Genomic DNA, 20170 nt, shown 5'->3' on the forward strand with positions numbered 1-20170 from the left:
TGTGAGAAAACTCAAACCTTATAAGCTTTGCATTAAATTTAGTTAACAACCCGTTTCCTTTGTGACCAACCTTTTGACAGCTAGGCTACTTGTCACTATAGCTATTTTTCAATGACCACAAAATAAATGCATTTCAAAATGCCCATGCAGCAACAGATCATGACACATTTCGGTGTTTAATCAAAAAATGTTATTCCTGCGAGACATAGAAAATATTTTTTGGAAAATACTGTTAGCAATGCAAGAACATTTGTATTATTTTGTTATTGGATGGTGACATGATGTATTAAAGAGAAAAAACTATGAGGTGAACCCCATGGATAAAATCCAAAAGACACGTGACCCTCCCGGACTTTAACTTCCGGGGCACTCTATCGTTCCACACACTGTTGATTGTATTCGAAGACAATAGTATTCGTTTTTTTGTGTTTTTGAGATAAAGCGGAATGCTTTGAGTCTTTTAACATGGATCTCCTCAAGGCTGAGATCGAGAGAAAGAGAAAGTTGGTTGAAGACAAGGATCTCGTAAATGTGAGTTGTTTGTTGTGTTACTGTTACCCATCGTTAACTACGATGGATAGCTATCTGCTACTACCCGTACGGTTATGCCATCGGAATAGTCCCCTTTATCAATATGATTTATGTATAAATATATATATATGTCACGGTGTGCTAGCCGTTAAGCTAATGCTCGATTACATTACCAAATAAACTTGCTTGCGGTTATTGAAATACGCGCAAACGGCAGTTTGTGGTGGCTATTTCTGTAACGTTATAGCTTCGAGCCTGGCCATAACACGGTGGAGCGTCGGGCCCAGGGAATCCATTCTTAGTTTTCGCCACTCTTGATTCCTTGTCGATTACTTTCAGCACTTTTTGTAAACACTAAACGAGTGTTTTTGACTGTCATAAAACTAAAAGAAGAATCCGAATGGTAGCCTTTTTCTCCATTTGCATGTTGATGATTTCCTAGCTATTCGATATATCTTCACCGGTATTGCATATTTGTTCATGTAATAACAAGTCGTTTTTTTCCCAGGATACCAAGAGGTACTTCAAAAGAGCTGATCTTGCCCGTAAGGAAGAGGAAGAATATTACAAAAGATGTGGTTATAAAGTAAGTAAACAACAACCCATAGACCAAAGGAGAGCAGTCACTCACATAGTATTGCAGATTATGTGTTTTGAAACAGCTTGATTGGTTTTAGATATTTGATTCTGTCAGCACAACAGAAATATTTATTTAACGATAATGAATGCTATAACACAATGACAAGTGGAAAATGAGAACGCGTATTTGTGAGAAAACAAATACAATCAAAACAAACAGTGGCTATTCACAATTCACATGTGAATAGGGGCCATTCTACATAATATAACTACGGTTTTCCTATCCAAGCCTGCAATCTAACCTGTCACTATTGATCCTATCTTTGGGTTTCATTTTGACGTATTTTCCCCAAGATCAGAAGAAGCGCCAGGGTTGCTGGAGTGGTAACTTTAAACAAGCGTTTGTTTCTGTGTTTACTGTACCGTTTCTCTCCAACCTCTGTGTGCTGCCTGCGTCTGTAGGCTCAGCGACAGCCTACTGAGAGCCAGGTATGGCATGGTAAAGTCACGTTGGTAGACAGTGCATGAAGCAAGGAGAAGATGGACTCTATTTCCAAATGTCTCCCTTTCCTTGGCACCTTCTCCATTTACCAGCATTCAGGAATTATTATCCCAAATCATTGGCAAAATCTTAATGCCTTTGGATAGTATTTGGGGACGTTGACGTCTGCTGTGCTTCTTTATTTGAGATTGGATGATCAGAGATTGAATACAGAACCCCCTTCAGTGTACTACTTTAACTAGCTAGCTGGTTCGGAAGTCATTAATATACATCATTTTCAGAGGCTATCAAAAGCTCTGTGAAGGCCAATCATGACGCTGTATAAGGTTAAGTTTGAGGCAAGTCTGGTTTATTTTAAAACATGCTACTTTTCCTTGCCAAAGAATTGTTATAACACGTCTACAACTACCTTGTTAAAATGAATGAAGGGAGCAAGGAAAGGAAGGAATTAATGAAGGGAGCAAGGAAAGGAAGCGTGGAGGAAAACTGAACTGGATTTCAGCATGATTCACTGAATTGGTTAAAAATCTGCAAATAACAGAAAATGCCCACTTATTGTTTTGCCTATTAGTCAGCAAAAGCAGCTGTTTTTCGTGTCATGTTTCTTTTTGTTTATCCACCACTTGCAAAGTGTGGCATATTTTTGCATTTATTTGCAAAAACACTTGGCAAAATGCTTTAATGTTGCGCATTAAGCTCAGCAATAAGGTAGTATTGCATTGCAGTCTTCGATTTTTCTTTATACATTGTCAATATTAAAATTATGTTAATTTAGATTGTGATTTTCATACCGCAATCTGAGACGTGCATGTGCAAATGAATGCATGTCATGGCATCATCAGAGAACATTTGAAGTGAGCATAGTTTGACAGGACAAAAAAAGCATTTTTCATCATAGTTGACATCCAGCTGGACTTTTATTTTTAAATCTCAATCTTTTTGTTGTCCCCTTCTCTGCGCATGAATTCATTTCCACCCCAAGAATTCCACCAGATTAGAGTTCTTCCAACCAGAAACCCAAATTGCCGATTGAACCCCCCAGTGCAGCAGCTTGAGAGTCCGTGCGTTCATGCGTTTGTTCATGCGTGTGTGTGTGTGTGCCTGTGCTTACGTGTGCGCCCGGGTGTTGGTTTACGATACGGTTGTAAAACTCATTCTTCTACCGTGGGGGCTTTCCTCCAGGTGGCCAGGGTGGAGGAGGCGCCCACCCCCTCGGCCGTCCCGGTGATGGAACTGGAGCTCACGGAGGAGAAGTTACCGATGTCACTGTCCCGTCAAGAGGTGAGTCTTGAACCCTGGCCTGGGCCTAAAAAAGAAATGTGTTTGGTTCCGGTTTCCGACCGACCCTGTCGGAGCTTTAAAAAATACAATAAAATAAAAAACTTTTTTTTTTTTTGATGCAAACTATAATTACGTTTTGGTACAGCACCTCTTCATTCTGTACAAGGATGAGCGAATTTTCTCGTTTTTAAATGAAAACAACCTACCTATCATTCGCTGCCGCTGGAAAAAATTAAATAAATTCCCTACCTACCCATGACCTCAACTGACAACCAACAGGAACCAGAGTTCTTTTTTATTTTTTATGGCCCTATCCCCATGCACCCCTCTTCAGAAACATCCATCATCCACCTGTGCCGGCCTCTCGCATGATGTATGTTTCTGCTGTCGCTCGGCTAGGTCATTCGGCGGATGAGGGAACGAGGTGAACCAATCCGTCTCTTCGGAGAGTCTGACTATGAAGCCTTCCAGAGACTCCGAAAGATTGAGATCCTGGCCCCAGAAGTCAATAAGGTAAGGCCCTCAGATAACCCATTGCTAACATGCTAATCGTGACTGTATCAAAATGGATGGGGAATTACCGTTGTTATATCTCTCATTCAACTCTTCTCTTGCGCGCGCTCTCTCTCTCGCTCTCTCGCTCTCTCGCTCTCTCTCTCGCTCTCTCGCTCTCTCGCTCTCTCGCTCTCTCGCTCGCTCTCTCGCTCTCTCTCTTTCTCTCTTTCTCTCTTTCGCTCTCTCTAGGGATTGAGGAACGACCTGAAAGCAGCCATGGACAAGATCGATCAGCAGTACCTGAATGAGATTGTCGGGGGGACAGAAGCGGGAGAAGTCGACACTCAGCACGATCTGAAAGTGCACGAGGAGCACACCACCATAGAAGAACTAGAGGTTTGTGGAATGGTTCAGTTTCAGTTCCATTAGGCATGTGTAGGTAAACACGGGGTCAATGTGGTAGGGCTGGGTGATTAATCGAATTTTGACCGTGATTTCGATTTTAGCGACAAACGATCACAACTCTAATATAACTTTTATTTTTATTTTTTTATTATAGTTTTATAGAAAGTACAGAACAGCTGGATACATATCTATACATCATTTTAGATTTGAAATTTCTTAGTTTTCAGTAACAATGTGTTTTTTGGCAGAGAAATGCTGAATAAATACATCATGTTTTCGAATATCGTGATTTCAATATTGACCTATATAATCGTGATTGTGATTTTTTTGAGCACTAGTCCAATAACAGTACTAGTCGTGGAAGGATAAAACAAGCCATACATTAAATAGGAATCAGAATAAGATACATGATATAACACTGTATAAATATTAAAATGAGGATTTATATGTCAAAGTGACCGTGTGTATTCAGAAGACTTGCACATAGGTATGTGTATCATTCCTTATACATAAGCAGCAGTAATGGTTCATGGTTCATCGGATTAGTTCAGCGTTGTTTCTAACACTGAATCTTGTCTCTCTTAGGTTCTTGGTAAAACTCTCGGTACAGGAGATGATAGTGGAGACCAAGGTGTCATTGACAAAGTTCTGAAGGTAAGACGACGCTTTGAAATATGACCTCTAGAGGAAGCTGTTGCACAATATATGTTGGTATGATATTTGTGTTTGTTGTCAAGTCCTAACAATAACCATAACCTGATTGTGGTAGTTCCTGCTGGGTGTTTGGGCCAAGGACCTGAACAGTAGAGAAGACCACGTGAAGCGCAGTGTCCAGGGCAAGCTGGCCAGTGCCACCCACTCCCAGACAGAGACCTACCTGAAACCTCTCTTCAGAAAGCTGAGGAAGAAGGTAGCTTTCCTCCGAATTGCATTCATATCCGTTTACTTTTTTGATTTATTGTTTTGTTTCTTAAAAGAATTGTATGTTGACTGTAGGGCTGGGCGATATGGGCCAAAATGAATATCTCGATATTTTTTTACTATATCTCGATACACGATATATATCTCGATATATTTTGAATCTCCTCTAGAGCACATCATAAATGCTCGATTCAACCATGTCTGGCATAATGTTGCGTCAGTAATAATTCTAGTATTACTGAAACATAAGTCTGCATGTAGATTACATGAAACAACATATTGTTTAAACTCATCAGTGCTTTCTATTGGAACAATTTAGAACTTGCACATAAGAAAAGGAAAATCACAGCAAGTTAGATTTACCAACACAGCATTTATTCAAACCGTTAATTATTTATTAACAGTTTGAATAATAATTATTATATATACACTGCCAGACGAAGGATCCAGTGCTATTCTTTTTCGAAACCAAATCCTCAGTTTCCATCCTTTTTTCTCTTTCTGGCTGTTCACTCACCAGTCGGAGGTACACGCACCTACAGCAGCGCGCCTTCCAGACTACGTCACACACGCGCGTCCATGAGAATCTCGTGGACTCGCAATGGGCGGGGGGAGTGAGTTTAGAGAGCCACCGGAAATAGCGAGAGAAGGGAACGCTGTGCGTTAAACAAACCCCGAGAAGCCCAATCCCTATGAGAGCTCCCCACGCTACGGCCATCAGGAGGCGCACAGAGCTTTTATCCGTGATATTATATAACCAATTATATTATATTGTATTATATATTATTATATATAGAGCTCCGGGAGTCGCAAACGGCAACAATCACTTTCTCCTCCGTGCTGCAGTACACCCCGGACTGCACTGCACCGAGTTTGACGGTTGAACGCTGGTTGGCTGTTACGTTACACATGTCACTCAGTGGCCACGCTGTTGAACGCTGATTGGCAGATACGCGTCTCTACGTTCACTTTGTATGAGATCTTGTCGCCCCGTCGCGTGAAAGCACAACGAGTATGCCGGCGGCGGCAAAAAGAAACATTGCGTCCCAATTTATATTCGATGTTCGCGATATGGGCATTTTATACATCCCCTGGAGAACATCTCGCGATACATCGCATATATTCGATATATCGCCCAGCCCTAGTTGACTGTCTTGTCTTTCAGAACCTGCCCGCTGACATCAAGGAATCCATCACAGACATCATCAAATTCATGTTGGAAAGGGAGTATGTCAAGGTAAAATGATCCATTTGGAAAACAAAAACAACAGTGTAAGCATTGTATTTAGACTGCTTACAAAAGCAAACGCAATGTGTGGTTCTTGGGCAATCTACGGGTTGGAATAAAGGCTAAATGTTGAGATCACTCAAGTTGTGAGCATTGAGGGGGGGATGTGTTGAGTGTCTTCTGGATAGTACACCTTACACACCCTACACACAGTGTCACCTGACGTTGATGGAACATTATCAGGTTTCTACACGGCTGCTCCAGCCATACTGTTCAAGTGTGGTCTATTATTGTGGCTTTATGGTGCTGAACCATCCCCCAGCAACGCACAATGTTGTCATCCTCATTGTGTGTTGTGCATTGTGCAAACAAAACAGTTTTTCCAAGTCCCCGTCCGCTATCTCAACAAAAAATGGTTATTTTTAGAGTTGGGCGAAATTGCTATTCCGGCCTTTAACTATCTACACTTGTACAATCTGATGCTGGGGGTTCTAGACAGTTTTCCTGTTTACACGGTAACTGGCAGTAACAATTTTCGCATGAAACATTTAATGCACGCAAGAGTCCATATTTACATCTTATCCAAAATGTTTCAAACATTGTGCATATAAGTCGAGATTTGGACCAGTATCAAAACGTATCACTGCCATGGTACCCAAGTCATCACAATTCATTGTAAGTAAGTTGTTTTATGGTATGCTTGTCTTTCAATTGAGTGCTGTATTTCCCCCCCCCCCCCTTCCAGGCCAATGATGCGTACCTGCAGATGGCGATCGGTAATGCCCCCTGGCCTATTGGTGTGACCATGGTGGGAATCCACGCTCGTACAGGGCGAGAAAAGATCTTCTCCAAACACGTGGCCCACGTTCTCAACGACGAGACGCAAAGAAAATACATCCAGGTGTGTGTGTGTGTGTGTGTGTGTGTGTGTGTGTGTGTGTGTGTGTGTTATTTCTGTGGTCAAATCAAGACAATGCAGTGTGCACTGATCGGAGTGATCTGCTATGGAGGGAAGGTGTGCATTGTTGCCGTTTCAGAATGGATGGGCAGCACTCGGCAAATATTAGGGCGCACTCACACTAGGCCATCTGTACCGTGCCCAAGTCCGCTTCACACCTGTACCTTGCTCAAGTACGATTGCCCCCCCTGCTGTGTGCTGGCCTGTGCTCACCCTAGGCAATCTCAACTGGGCCTGAGTACGGTGGCCTCTTGTACATACGTCATCACGTCGTTATACGTCACCACCAATCGCCCGCTGCTTAGTAGAGCAACACAGAGAACACAGTTGACACTTAACTGACTTTGTTGCTTATTTGGAGCCGTTCTACTCAGATACAGCCCTCTCTCACTGAGCGTCTTTGCACTGCCAAATAGGCAGTTTTATGCACGCCTTTTTCGTGGCACGGTTCGCGGCTTGGGTAGTGGTGTTGTTGCGCTGTCTCCACAGAGAAAACGCAGCGATATGATCATGAGCAGTTAACTTCTAACTTGAGAGAAAGTGAAATCCGCGAGCTGCTGATCATGTGAGAGAAGGTGTTGCAGTCGTATTAAACAAAGACGTTGAAAGACGGTGCGATCTACGAGAGAGACTCAGAGGAACTGTCCTTATGAGGTTTTTGTCTGGATAAAAAACAAGTGGTCAGCAAAATAAAGAATATGTTGGCGTTTTTGCACTAGCCTACACGCAGACGTGAACTTATTCTTGCATGCGGGTGTCTTCATTTATAACAAATTCCGTTAATTAAAACAGAAACTCGTCACATTCTGTTGTTATTCTTTTTATCGGGAAATCAATGTTAAACGCCAATAGGCTAAAGAGACACAACAGAAACACATACACCGCAATCATATAATACATATATTGTCTGTTTTCGATGTCATGCGTGTGTGGTTATTTATACAACAAATTAACAAACAATAATGATCCGTGATCAAGTCCAAAGTGAACCAGAGTCTCGCACGGCCGCAGTGTCGGCCTGTTTCCGCGATTGTCTTTACAATGTATCCAACAAAACAGTCTCTGATCGTAATCCAAATCAAAAACAGCAATCCATTGCGCAGAAAAAAACAGGAACAAAATTACCGCTTCGCTCACCAGATCCCGAGCTGAGTAAATCCTTCCCAATTCTGGTAGGCTACTCCTATATATGTCTCACTTTGTGGTTCAATCCAGAGAAAAGCAGTTGGTGGAAAGTATTAAATAAACAAAATACATATAAACAAAAGATCGCTATAACAACTGGCATTTGCTGTCTAAGTCGTATTGATATATCTAACTTAGCTTGCCGCCACTTCCTCATTCAAACTCCCCCCGTGAGAAAAAACACACACCTCCGTTTTGTGCGTTCACCCCCTTCTACAACCCAGGTGCGTACCTATTTAAAGGGATAGGCCTACACATAAGGAGGCTAAGTGATCGCTAAAAATGCTGTCCCATACATATTTTAGCCAGTGGGATAATATACCGTAAACATAGCATATGGCCAGACAATGTATTATTTCCAGCTCTCATATGTCAACTGCCTATGAGCCTATATGGCTCTTTTCCAGCCTCTATGTTTGATAACAGACACTGATTATTATGTGAACATCACATAGTTCCCCCCCCCCAGTCTATGCCTAGCGGGAGCTGAAATATGGCTTGAGATTTACAACATTCACTGTGTCTTCCCTCCTAGATTGGTCTTCCCATCTGACTTTGTAGTTAATGGGCCCTAACTTTTTCATCACTACAGCTGGACCAGACCATTTTGGCGCAAGCTTGGATGAAAATTTTGCTGCTGCATTGGAGAGATGATGCGCTTTGACCCAGACCAGGTCTCCATCGGAGAATTGCGCATTTCTCCTGTGGATATTGTAATACCTGGCTTGTCTGGCTTTGGCCGCATTCACTCTCCTACTGACCTCTTCTGCTAGCTTCTGCTGTCTTTCCATCACAGAGTAGCCTGGTTGTTCTGGAGATGGCATCGGGGATTTGGTGATGAGCCTTTCCAGTGGTCCTTTCAGGCTCCTCCCAATCGCCAGTTGAGCTGGTGTTGTCCCGGTGGTGTCATGGACGGCCGTGTTTATTGCAAACCTAAACTCGGGCAACCAGCGATCCCACTCTCGGTGATTATTGCCAACATACGAGGCCATCATTGTCTTAAGGGTCCTATTGACCCGCTCTGTTAAATTGGTCTGTGGATGGTAGCTGGTGGTCAATTTCTGAGTGACACCCCAATTCTTACAGAGATCTGCCAGCAGATTACTGGTGAACTGGGGTCCTCTGTCTGACAGTAAGTATTTGGGTACGCCCCAACGCAGAAACACATCATCTTTGATGATCCGGCACAGCTTGGTAGATGTACTGTCTCTCAAAGGGAACAATTCCACCCACTTGGTATAGTAATCCACTATTACTAAAAGGAAAGTGTTCCGTTGCTTGGTGATTGGCAAGGGTCCCATGTAATCAATCCCCAGCATGTAGTTTGGCTCTTCTACGACTGTGGTTTGAAGAAGTCCTGCTGGCTTCTGGTTGGATGGTTTATATTGCTGACAAGTTTGGCAATTCTTAATGTAGGACCACACATCTTTACGGATGGAGGGCCACCAAGCAACGTCCATGATTTTCAGCAATGTCTTCATCCGGCCCAAATGCCCTCCTAATGGATTGTCATGGTAATATCCAAGGAAGTCATTCACCATAGATTTAGGCACAGCTAATTGGTATTTGGCTCCACCCTCGGCACTGGGAAGTCGTCGATATAATACACCCTGGTGTTCTTCAAAACCAATCCGATCAGTTCTGTCATCGGAGTCAGTCACTGGCCTGAGGCTTGTGAGGTCATCATCCTTGGCTTGGGCTTGGGAAATCTCCCCCATAGATCTTGGGATGTCAGCCCAGATCTTCGCCTTGGTGACGGACACACATGGTGCCATTAAGCCTGGTGGAGGTGTTATCGCCCGGGATAAGGCATCTGGGACCATGTTCAAACATCCCTTCCTATAGAAGACGGTGAAATTGAACTGTTGCAACCGCAAGATCCATCTGGTAAGCCGAGAACTTGTTTTCGGGCAATTGAAGGCCCAGGAGAGAGCAGCATGGTCAGTATAGACCTCAAACTTTACTCCCTCCAGGTAATGCCTCCACTTCTCCACAGCCCAGACAACAGCGAGACATTCCTTCTCAGAGGTGGAGTAGTTGCATTCTGCCCCTCGGATACCTCTAGAGGCGTATGCAATCACTTTTTCTCCCTCTGGTCTTCTCTGTGTCAGGACAGCTCCCAATCCTAGGTCACTGGCATCTGTATGCACCTGGAAGGTTATACGGTGGTCTGGCTGAGCAAGTACAGGAGGCATTCTCAAAGCATTCTTCAGTTGCTCCACGGCTGTTTCGCATTCAGGTGTCCATTTCCATTCCACCCCTTTCCGTTTCAACTTATTTAATGGTGCTGCAAGGTTTGCAAAGTTTGGAATGAACTTATGGTACCATCCTGCAAGACCAAGGAATCTCTGCAAAGACTTAAGATTAGTTGGTGTGGGGTAATCCGTCACAGCCGATGTCTTTGCTGGATCAATCTCCACTCCTTTTGAAGAGATCACATGGCCCAAGAAGGTAATCTGGTCTTGAAAGAAATGACACTTGGCCATGTTCAAGGAAAGGTTGGCAGCATGGAGCCTTGAAAAGACGGCCTCAAGGTCCTTCAGGTGCTGTTCACGGCTTGGAGAGAATATAATTATGTCATCAATGTAGACAAAACAATTAGAACCTCTTAAGTTGCCCAACACACGCTCCATCAGACGCTGGAAAGTGGCACCAGCATTCCGCAAACCGAAAGGCATGGAGCGAAACTGGAATAGCCCCAAAGGGGTGACGACAGCAGTTTTCGCCTTGTCTTCTTCTGCCATTGCCACTTGCCAGTATCCTGATTGAAGATCAAGTGAGCTAAAGCAGGTGGCGCCATGCAAGGATTCAATGATCTCGTGAATCAGAGGCATTGGGTAGGCATCTTGCAGAGTCTTGGCATTCAGACGCCGATAGTCAACACAGAACCTATATTCTCCTGTTGGTTTAGCCACTAGAACTACTGGTGATGCCCAAGCTGATGAGGATGGTTCAATGATTTGGTCTTTTAACATTTTTTTAATGTGCTGTTGAATGATATCCTTCTTAAAAGGTGAAACCCTGTAAGCCGGACTCCGCACCGGCATTTGGTCTGTGGTTGGAATCCGGTGCTCTTCCATGGTAGTTCTTCCCAGCTGGCTTGAACACACTGTTGCCCACTTCCTGGCTAGAGGAAGCATCTCAGCTGGTAGATTCCTCTCGTCCCGCTCATGGGAAGATCCTTGAGACTCAGGCATTACAGGCTTTTGGATTGACACAGCCATATATAATCCAGTGTTGGCCTTTTTCCAGGTGAGGGTTTCTTTATTGTGGGGTAGGAAGGGAAAGTATTGGTACCTGTTGTGAACCACGTCCCGCACTCCGTACTCATTTTCTCCCAGATGAAGGTGTGTGTGGGTTTTGGTTAGGAAGTCTAGCCCCAAAATCAAGGCAAAAGCTAGGTTTTTGTCATCCATGATATAGGTCTCCAGTGACCAGCAAGTATCATGCCAGACATACGTTAATTTAGCTTTCCCCAGTGGAGCATGCACCTTTCCATCTGCAAGCACAAAGGACTGATTAGAACAGGGTTCAAGCGCCTCTCTTTCCCGCACAATCTGTTTCCAGAGCTGTTGAGTCATTAAAGAGTAAGTACAGCCAGTGTCAAAAATTGCTTCACCCTTTAAGCCGCGCACCTCAATGGAAACTACCAGTATTGTAAGACCCTCCCCTTTAGTCATCTTAAGCCTAACTTTATTGTCCACTGCCGACATCTGCAGGCTGACCTTGGGTGTAGGACCTTTTCTCTGTGTCCTTTCTGAGGATGGCTGCTCCTGCACCTTCTTCCAGTAGCCTTTGGTCGACGCCCAGTCTTTTTCCACCATAGATCCAACTCTAACTAATTGGTCTACCGTGGAGACTGTACCTCTCAGACTAGTGGCTAGCTTGGGATTGCAGTTGTTAAGTATTCTTCTGACCACATCCCTCTCATCAATGTTTGGCTTCCACTTTAGACATAATGCTCGATAGTCATAGGCAAAATCTCTCAAACATTGTTCTGGGTCTTGGACCATGGTTCTGAGTTTCTCTTCTATTTCCGATTGGTAATCCCCAGAGAGAAATGCACCAAGAAAGGCTTCCCTGAATTCAGCCCAGTTGGACACTTTCTTTCTTTCCGCCATCCACCAACTATGTGCAGGCCCTTCTAAGATAGTGCCTAGTGTGCCTGTCAGTTCAGCATCGGTCATGGGTCTTAAGGTCAAAAAGTTCTCGCACTTCTCAATGAAGTTTAACACATCACCTGTGTCCCTTGAATCTTTAAATCTGGGGAAATCAATTTTAACAGGAAGTCTCTGTGCTACACTGGAGACAGATGCTCGATCAAAAGCGGAACGAGTTAGAGGAGAGCTATGCCGAATGGAGCAGGTTTTCATCTTGCTGAGTTGTGCTTCCCAGTGCACATCTCGTCGTTGGAAACAATTCACAATTGCTTTCTCAAGTGCAACCATTGACTTTTGTACATTGCTTTCCATCTCAAGAAACCTGGTGTCTACATAGTGCCTGAAACCTTCTTCTCTTGTTAGAGCGCCCTCTACTGATCCTCTAAACTCTGCCTCCAAGGATATAATCTTTTCCCCAGTTTCAGTTAAGTTCGCTTGCAATCCTTCCAGCAGTGTATCATGCATCTTCTCCGCAACCACTTCTTCCTCATCATAAATGTCCTCTTCGTCATCATCCACATAGAGTTCACTTATCAAAGAGGCCACCTCCGCTATAGGATCTCTAAATGTAATAAAATCTCCTCGGGCAGGGGTAGGAGGGTTATACCCGTCAAGTATCCCTGCTTCCTCCTGACTCATGTTTACTAAAGTAATTTACTATAGCCTACACACCAACCTAAATAAATGTTAGCTATGTTTTCAATAATTTCCCCAATACAAAAAACTCAAATGAAAAAGATTTCACCAAACAAATATACACCGTGCTTGTTCCCAACATGGCATTTCATCAATATACAAGATTAAACAAATAACAGAACTTCGAGAGTCTAACTCCATTATTTGGAACAAACCTCACTCTGGGTTTAAACCCAGGAAACAACGAGTGCTTCAAACAAACAAAAAAAAACACCAGCAGCCTGGATTTAGAAAACAGATAAATAACCACAATTACTGCAGTTTCTTAGCCTAAATATTTTGCGTTGTTAACACCCGATCCCCCGTACTGGCCACCATATATAACAAATTCCGTTAATTAAAACAGAAACTCGTCACATTCTGTTGTTATTCTTTTTATCGGGAAATCAATGTTAAACGCCAATAGGCTAAAGAGACACAACAGAAACACATACACCGCAATCATATAATACATATATTGTCTGTTTTCGATGTCATGCGTGTGTGGTTATTTATACAACAAATTAACAAACAATAATGATCCGTGATCAAGTCCAAAGTGAACCAGAGTCTCGCACGGCCGCAGTGTCGGCCTGTTTCCGCGATTGTCTTTACAATGTATCCAACAAAACAGTCTCTGATCGTAATCCAAATCAAAAACAGCAATCCATTGCGCAGAAAAAAACAGGAACAAAATTACCGCTTCGCTCACCAGATCCCGAGCTGAGTAAATCCTTCCCAATTCTGGTAGGCTACTCCTATATATGTCTCACTTTGTGGTTCAATCCAGAGAAAAGCAGTTGGTGGAAAGTATTAAATAAACAAAATACATATAAACAAAAGATCGCTATAACAACTGGCATTTGCTGTCTAAGTCGTATTGATATATCTAACTTAGCTTGCCGCCACTTCCTCATTCAAACTCCCCCCGTGAGAAAAAACACACACCTCCGTTTTGTGCGTTCACCCCCTTCTACAACCCAGGTGCGTACCTATTTAAAGGGATAGGCCTACACATAAGGAGGCTAAGTGATCGCTAAAAATGCTGTCCCATACATATTTTAGCCAGTGGGATAATATACCGTAAACATAGCATATGGCCAGACAATGTATTATTTCCAGCTCTCATATGTCAACTGCCTATGAGCCTATATGGCTCTTTTCCAGCCTCTATGTTTGATAACAGACACTGATTATTATGTGAACATCACACATTCATAAAAGATATTCTAAAGAGGTCTAGACTCCGTGCGCAGCCCCACCATCTCCAGTGAACCAAGAAAGCTGGCGCCGTGACGAACGGGGGATTTATGATTTAAAAACTCAACTTCACTATCGCACCAACGTGAACCGCTTGCCGACATGTTTATTGTTTAATGGGAAAGAAGGGTCGCATGCACTGTACGTCATCCAGCTCAGGCTGCGTAGCCGTGCGTGTGCGCGTGTCGGCTCATTAGCATCTGTACCGTGGCCTGAGCACACCCCTCTGAAGTGTGCTCAGGCCACGGATTTGAACTGTACTTTGAGTACGGTTGGCGTGCTCACACAAGCCAAACGACCTCGACTTGAGCACGGTACAGGTGTGAAACGGACTTGGGCACGGTACAGATGGCCTGGTGTGAGTGCGCCCTAAGTATCAAGGAAATGGGAACGTCAGAGCTGTTTGACATTATCCAGCAGACTGCGAGCATGACCTCGATAGAGGAATGTGTGGCGTTCCCGGAGTGCAAGTTGAATAACAACCCACTTCCTGTGTTCCTTTCATATCCTTTCCTGGGATATTTCATTTGTTATGTAAGCCCCTAGCCGTTGGAATGCCCCAGAATGCTCTCCCAAACTCTTTCGATGTAACCATGTCATGTGTTGCCTTCTTGCTCATTCTTTGTGCATTGCTCACGTTTTCCTTCTTTATGTTTGGTGCATTGAATTGAATGCATCGTCACGTTTCTCGTGCTTTACAACACGTATTTGAATGCTTCCTCAGGGACTGAAGAGGTTAATAACCAGCTGCCAGAAGTACTTCACCACAGATCCCTCCAAGTGTGTTGAGTACAACGCTACAAATCCGTAACCTCCAACAAACCGCCTGTCCAACGTCGGAGGAACTGCTTCGACGTCCGTTCTGCATCATAGTCTGAGGATGGCTGAGCCCCGCTGTACATAGTCAGAATACCAGCTCAGTTTGTGAACCCCTCATTACAATAAAGCATCGTAGTCATCGGCCCCACACGAAGAAGACTAAGTCTCGCCTGCCAAATTTTGACAGTAGGTCAAATGTTCAGCACGCCCCTGACTACATGTATCTCTTCAGTAAAATGTTTTGGAAATGAAACGGGGAACTTGGAATTCAAATCAATAGGTATCCAAAGGCTTAAGTATCTAAAGGTTGATTTCAAAAGATGCATTTGCTACGGTCACTGTTTGGGATCATTTTGAATTTTGCTCAAAATAACTATACATTTGCTCACTTAGGCCTGTGCTTCCCTTACCTTTTTGTTTAAATGTTTTTCCACCAATACCAAATTACTTACCTGTTTGTATCTGAATAATAAAGTACTTTTCAAGAAAATCTATTTCCAGAGAGACTTTTTGATTGTGTTGCACATGCCTGTAAGCTTCTTGGTACAACTTGAGTTTTGTTTAGACCAGTGAGTAAAAGGCCATCCAATTCAAGTCAGACGTGCGATTAGACTGTTCAAACCATGCACTCAAAAGGTTTTTTTTACGCACTGAAGATGGTGAAATCACGCTGTGACTAGTGGTTGCCATGGTGATTTGTTCTGATCCTCGTAGATAATAGTTGGTCCTCGGCCGATTCGCGTCACTAACTGAAGTCGGCTGTGGTACACGCGTCATTTGCCAAGACACCCGGAGACCATGAGGTGAATAGATGTCACTGCAATTATAAAAACATCTTTAAAAGCATTCGGTTCTTGGAAACCAGCATGGGATGAATTTAACAAGTGCGTAGTTAACTCAAACAGCATGCACACAGTGCTAACAAGTAAGCACTTACCTCTTCCTCTTGTAACGACAAAGCATTGCATGTCTCTGTCATTTCTTAATTCAATTCGGTCTCAATGGCAAATTCTAGTAGCTATGGACGGCCTTGGTTCGAAATCTACAGTTTGGATTGAAACGTAGCCTACACACGGATAGGGCTATCGACCTCTCTGAATGACAGGTGCTGAGTGAAAAGAGTGAATTTATATAGGTACAAAAGGGAAATCAGTTGTTGCATGTAATACAATTAGGGCTATGCATTATGATAGTTTGGACTTTGTCGAACTTTGACTTTGTTTTTACAACACGGCAGATTTGTAGCCATATTTCATGCACAGACTATACTTGTGACCAATAAACTGATGAATGGCTTCTGTTATAATTTTGCTCTGCTCAAGGTTGAGATAGAGATCAATGAGATACTTTAGATTCATTCTGATTACTGTTCATTTATTTATCATTTGATAATAACAATTGTTTATCATTGTGTACCAATACATGTAATGCAATGTGCATTAGTGCCTCAGTGCCTCAGTAACATCAGATTACAAAACATTACCTTTGACGTGTTTATCCAAAGAGACTTACAATAAAACCATAATGAAACAACCCAGAAATCCTTAAAAAATAGGCTTAAAATACTTAATTAAATAAACAAAATGCTTCAAGTGCCTAATTTGAGAAACAAGAGACGGATAGTGTTGTACATTTTTTTATTCCTCAGTTTTAGTTCTCAGTCGGCCACGGAGAGAGGTCAGGTTTCTGCTGTCATGATTTCATTGGGGAGCTCGTTCCACTATTGTGGATCCAGGACAGCAAACAATCAGGATTTTGTTGAGCCACAGCTGGGCCCACCTCCTAGTGAGGGAGTAGCAAGCCTTCTGCTATGCGTTGCTAAGCATAGCAGAGAGGATGGGTTGTAGTATCTGACCATGTCTTTGATGTAGAATGGGCCTTAGCCAATCGCAGCAGGGAAGGCGGGTACAAGTGATTTGAATCGGGTTCGAGCAGGCACCGGTAGCCATTGCAGAGTGCAGAGGAGTGCTGTACTGTGGGAGAACTTGGAAAATGTTGTAGAGACGTTGGCAGCGAAGGAAAGGTGGTCATCCAGTGTCACGCCGAGGATCCCAGTATTTGGAGGGTGGAGAGGAAGATCTGGTTGTTCACTGCATGTGTCCAATGCTGCCGCAAGGTCCAGCTGAATGACCAACGAGGAGAGTAATGCTCTTCTAGCAGTGTGTAACACAAGTAACACATATTAGTAACACATGTTATATAACCTTTATATATGTCCTGCTAATGAAGCCTGTATTGAATTGAATTGAGGTTCGTAGATCTCCTGAATACACAGATAGAAGAAATACTGAATAGGCTGACCGCACAATGATCTTCATAGTGTTCTCCTCGCGAACCCAAGGCGTTCTCGGCTCTCTTCACGAACATTCACAGGAGCACCTGGTTAAACAGAAGGTCAAAGGGGTAGTGCAACATACAGGGAGGTACCGCAAATGGCATGAAGCTTGGAGAAATCTCTCCTTTCAACAGAACAGATCTTCCGCCTGTTCTGCACACACAGCCATGGCAACACACACAGGTCTTGTAGTGGCAGTGTGTGTGTGTGTGATTGTGATTGTGTGTGTGTTTGCATGTGCAAACACACACACGTTTGTGTGTGCAAACACACACACGTTTGTGTGAATCTTTCTGTGTTTATCAACCTCCAACCTCAACACTATAATTTTAAGATGTTCATTATTCTGACTGCTGGGTCATTTTTCCCGGTTGGTTACCAGGCAACTACTTGCTTGTTTACCATTAACCGGAAGGTCTTTGTCCGAGCCTCAAGGCCAGGCTGATATTCTTTAATTAGTGACGCATTCTAGTGACTCATTCTAACAAATTAAGCTCATTATGTATTTAGCCGTATGGTCTTTATGGGACACATAACTTTCTAGATCTGGAAATCAACAGGACCTGCTTTAATGATCACGCACAGACAAATCTCTCTCTCTCTCTCTCTCTCTCTCTCTCTCTCTCTCTCTCTCTCTCTCTCTCTCTCTCTCTCTCTCTCTCTCTCTCTCTCTCTCTCTCTCTCTCTCTCTCTCTCTCTCTCTCTCTCTCTATATATATATATATATTCTAACTACCGAGGCGTACTGATGTCATGACGCTGGTCATAGCGTCTACGAGACGGGGCTTAAAGGTCAGCAAGATATATTTAAATCGCGTTTAGCTGGTAATTGGATGTGATGTAACGGCGCAGCTGCAGTTATAGCCACACCTGCAGCCGTCAACCCCCATACAACAGAGGCGGTATAATGATATTAATGTCTAAATGTTTTTAATCAACGTTAATCTATTAATGGCACGGGGCTTATAATTATAATCAGATGATCAACGTATAGGATAAACCGTGCTGGCATATGCCTATACCCCCTGGTGGCTGATGTTGCTGTTATATTGGTTGTCAATTCCCTCCCAAAGGAGGGAAGTGAGGAGCTGTGTGTGGGCGGGTAAGATCCGTCTGAAACGGCGAATCAATACTTTATTATGCCTCTAAGAGCTCCGCAATCTGTCCTGAGCGCACTAGCTGACCGGGGGTTAGTTGTTTTTCTGTTGTGTAAACTAAAAGTGTCTACCTGCACACTCGGAAATCGTGAACTTTCTTTGCACTCTGCCGGCGCCTAGCACTCGGTTCTGCATGTCTTGGGGCAGGCTTAGAGACGGCGCACACCGACGGGACATACGGAGTGAGACGGATACATGCAAAGTGGCAGCTGAGCTGAAGCCACATTTGCTGCACATTTAAATCGTACCACCACGTACCACGTTTGGCACAATAACCGCTGACTTGAACGCACAGCATGGGCGGAGAACCCCCTGGAGGGAGCAGCAGCAGCAGCGTCGGCGAAAGTGGACAGGAGCAGTACCAGGCTTTAGCCTTCGACACCGCCGTCAGTACTCTAGTGGCTGTAGCCGTGTACGTGGTGGTCAAAGTCAGCCTGGACGGCTTCAGACAGTGGCGCTCCAAGATCTCCGTGTTAATAGTGGGCTCGGGACCGATCGGCCTGACCGCAGCGTTGGTCGCTGTCCGCTCGGGGAAGGTGCTGAAGCTGACAGTGCTGGACGAGCGGTGCCGGAGCGCCCTGCTCTGCCGGCCCCAGCAGATCGCCCTGGACCCCCGCAGCGTGGGGTTTCTGCTGGGGTTAGGGGTGGACTTTGATAATATGGAGGGGTGCTGGCACAACGAGCACTTTTTCACCAAGATCGGGGTGTTTCAGGAGTATTTGTTGAGCATCTTGGAGCAGAAGAAGCAGAAGGTCGACGTCCGTGTACAGCTGGGAACCAAGGTAGTCTCTTTTCTTGGCTGTTGTAGAGTTGATAGAAGATATGCGATTTCGTTATTTTTCTTTCGAGAGAGGGAGAAAATGACCGAGAATGGCAAAGATCGGGAGAGAGGGAGGGAGAGAGAGACTGACCGTCAGACAGATAGACTGACCTGCAAACAAACAGAGAGGGCACTACATTTAGCGAATGAGAGAGGGGGGGCGCACTATATTTAGGGAGAGAGACATTCAACTTAAATTTCCCATTGTGTCTCAAACATTTGTCTTTACCAACTGGCCACAAAGCCAGTAACCTTTTTGCAAATGATTTGCACAGTTACTATTGAGAAAAGAAAAACCTAATATGAAAGATTAAGCTTTTTATTTCTCACGTACATGATCTGTATGTCTAATCCAGCCTTGATAGTAGCCTATTGGATATAGCCTGTTATGTAATCCGTTCGGAGATCGGAAGGAAAACAAGGCTTTAAGAGGATTATTTAGACTATAGTGAAATCAAATTGAACAGATGTTATCTGAAAGGATTTGGGTGTTATCATTTAACACGTGTTTCGATTTTAAAAGAAACGAATCGCATTCACATTTTAAAGGTCACCCTAATGTATCGCAATTGCATATTTTCTTTGCCACTTTAGATTCCAACATATTTTTTTTTTCATTGGTTGATAGCATCTTATGACGAAACCAATCATGTTTTAGGTCTTACTACGAATTCCAAATGAGAGATAAGAAAAACATTCGGCCCTTAAGCAGCATTTCCCGCTGAAATTGGTTGACATCTAATTTGTGAACATGGCGATAGTAACTATGGTGACATGAGATGTGTGTTGATGAGTTTCATTATTCATTGCATGACGTTTAATACTATTTTAATTAAAATGATTGATTATGATTGGGATT

General features: G+C 43.6%; 2 protein-coding genes across 3 annotated transcripts in view; both read left to right on the plus strand.

Moving 5' to 3' along the window:
• The first annotated feature begins 347 nt into the window (after window positions 1-347).
• prpf18 (PRP18 pre-mRNA processing factor 18 homolog (yeast)) lies at window positions 348-15491 on the plus strand. Its single transcript, XM_060060175.1, has 10 exons — window positions 348-531; window positions 1040-1117; window positions 2795-2893; window positions 3293-3406; window positions 3638-3784; window positions 4379-4447; window positions 4563-4703; window positions 5880-5951; window positions 6688-6843; window positions 14905-15491. Exons 1-10 carry the CDS (start codon window positions 466-468, stop codon window positions 14989-14991), a joined length of 1029 nt encoding a protein of 342 aa, XP_059916158.1. The 5' UTR covers window positions 348-465; the 3' UTR covers window positions 14992-15491.
• A 2662-nt stretch (window positions 15492-18153) lies between these two features.
• si:dkey-234i14.6 (uncharacterized) overlaps window positions 18154-20170 on the plus strand; it is a 12151-nt gene continuing 10134 nt past the window's right edge. For both annotated transcript variants that reach the window (XR_009527171.1, XM_060060176.1), the window contains exon 1: window positions 18154-19273. Coding sequence is in view for 1 of the 2 variants with exons in the window: in XM_060060176.1 (XP_059916159.1) it covers window positions 18788-19273 (486 nt within the window). In the remaining variant the exon portion in view is untranslated. The remainder of the gene's footprint in view (window positions 19274-20170) is intronic.

This window comes from Gadus macrocephalus, chromosome 9, assembly GCF_031168955.1.
Source record: "Gadus macrocephalus chromosome 9, ASM3116895v1".
NCBI classification, from domain to species: Eukaryota; Metazoa; Chordata; class Actinopteri; order Gadiformes; family Gadidae; genus Gadus; species Gadus macrocephalus.

Excerpts from the sequence above, each read along its gene's own strand:
- prpf18 (XM_060060175.1), top strand. The coding sequence starts at position 466 with ATGGATCTCCTCAAGGCTGAGATCGAGAGAAAGAGAAAGTTGGTTGAA. Across the intron at positions 1,118-2,794 it reads ACAAAAGATGTGGTTATAAA|GTGGCCAGGGTGGAGGAGGC; the intron begins GTAAGTAAACAA and ends GCTTTCCTCCAG. Across the intron at positions 4,448-4,562 it reads TCATTGACAAAGTTCTGAAG|TTCCTGCTGGGTGTTTGGGC; the intron begins GTAAGACGACGC and ends TGATTGTGGTAG.